Below are 1,090 nucleotides of genomic sequence, written 5' to 3' on the forward strand. Positions count from 1 at the left end.
TTATATCTTACCTGGACCAATTGTGGGCCTGCAAGTTTCAGAAAAGTAGCATTCGTCTGTGCAGCACAAGCACGGGCCATTAAAGTTTTTCCAGTACCAGGAGGTCCATATAAAAGAACTCCCTTAGGTGGCCGGATCCCCAATTTCTGAAACCGCTCCTTGTGTGTCATGGGCAGCACAATGGCCTCAACCAGTTCTTGGATCTGAGTAATAATAACAAAATTGAGTACAAGAATTAAGCATTAAATATCTAAGAAAATAATTCAGGAGTGCCCCAAGGTGCACGCCTTAAACTTAAGAGCTCACCTGCTTTTCTAATCCTCCAATGTCATTGTAGTCTTCAGTAGGTTTCTCATCAACCTCCATAGCCTTAACTCGAGAATCATATTCAGATGGTAGTGTGTCCAAAATAAGGTAACTATCCTTGTTCACTCCAACAAGATCACCAGGCTTTAACTTGTCAGGGTCAACAAGTCCAACAACAGGTAGAAAAATTGTCTGCAATCAGGAGGGAGATATTAGCATTCAGATAAGAGCAACAAAGATGAATCATAAGGAGAATCTTGGGACTCATTTGTCAGGTAACACAATGAGTTTCCAAATTTCCTCATGGAATCCCTTGCATGTTATCTTCAAAGTTCGAGATTACAACAGGTGGGATTGGAAGAAACCAACAATACAATAATCATCCTAACAATTGACTCTTGCAATTAGTGCCAAACGCACAATGAAAGAAAGACAACAGTTCAAATTAGATGACTAGTGCAGCTGAACTAACTGGTCATCTTTGCCCTACAAGCTGCCCGTAAGAATATCTACATAATACTCGTAGATTAGTTCACCTGACGGGTAGATGTTTTCAAAACAACACATTTTCCCTTCCTTTGTGAATCAAGGTCAATGTTAGCACCATCTTCCTCGGCCTCGTCTTCTGGATTCATTTCCAAAATCTGCAAATACAGGGAAATAGTAAAATTGGGCTCAATGCATTTTGAAGTAAGAAATGAGGCAGTTTTGTACTCATTATTAACATTGACCAGATATGACCATCGGTACCCGAGTCGAATTTCAAGAAACGCAATTTTGGGGT

The 1,090-nt window shown here is 40.2% G+C and overlaps 1 protein-coding gene across 1 annotated transcript; it reads right to left on the reverse strand.

Moving 5' to 3' along the window:
- Positions 1 to 11: 11 nt before the first annotated feature.
- Positions 12 to 1,019, reverse strand: LOC112095042 (26S proteasome regulatory subunit 6A homolog; the record flags this gene model as incomplete). The annotated part of the gene is made up of 3 exons (XM_024176724.1): positions 12 to 203; positions 307 to 498; positions 843 to 1,019. Coding segments are annotated over 3 exons (561 nt in total), but the record flags the coding sequence as incomplete, so codon positions are not given.
- Positions 1,020 to 1,090: the final 71 nt, after the last annotated feature.

The sequence above is a fragment of the Morus notabilis genome, unplaced genomic scaffold, assembly GCF_000414095.1.
Source record: "Morus notabilis unplaced genomic scaffold, ASM41409v2 C11372720, whole genome shotgun sequence".
Taxonomy (NCBI): domain Eukaryota; kingdom Viridiplantae; phylum Streptophyta; class Magnoliopsida; order Rosales; family Moraceae; genus Morus; species Morus notabilis.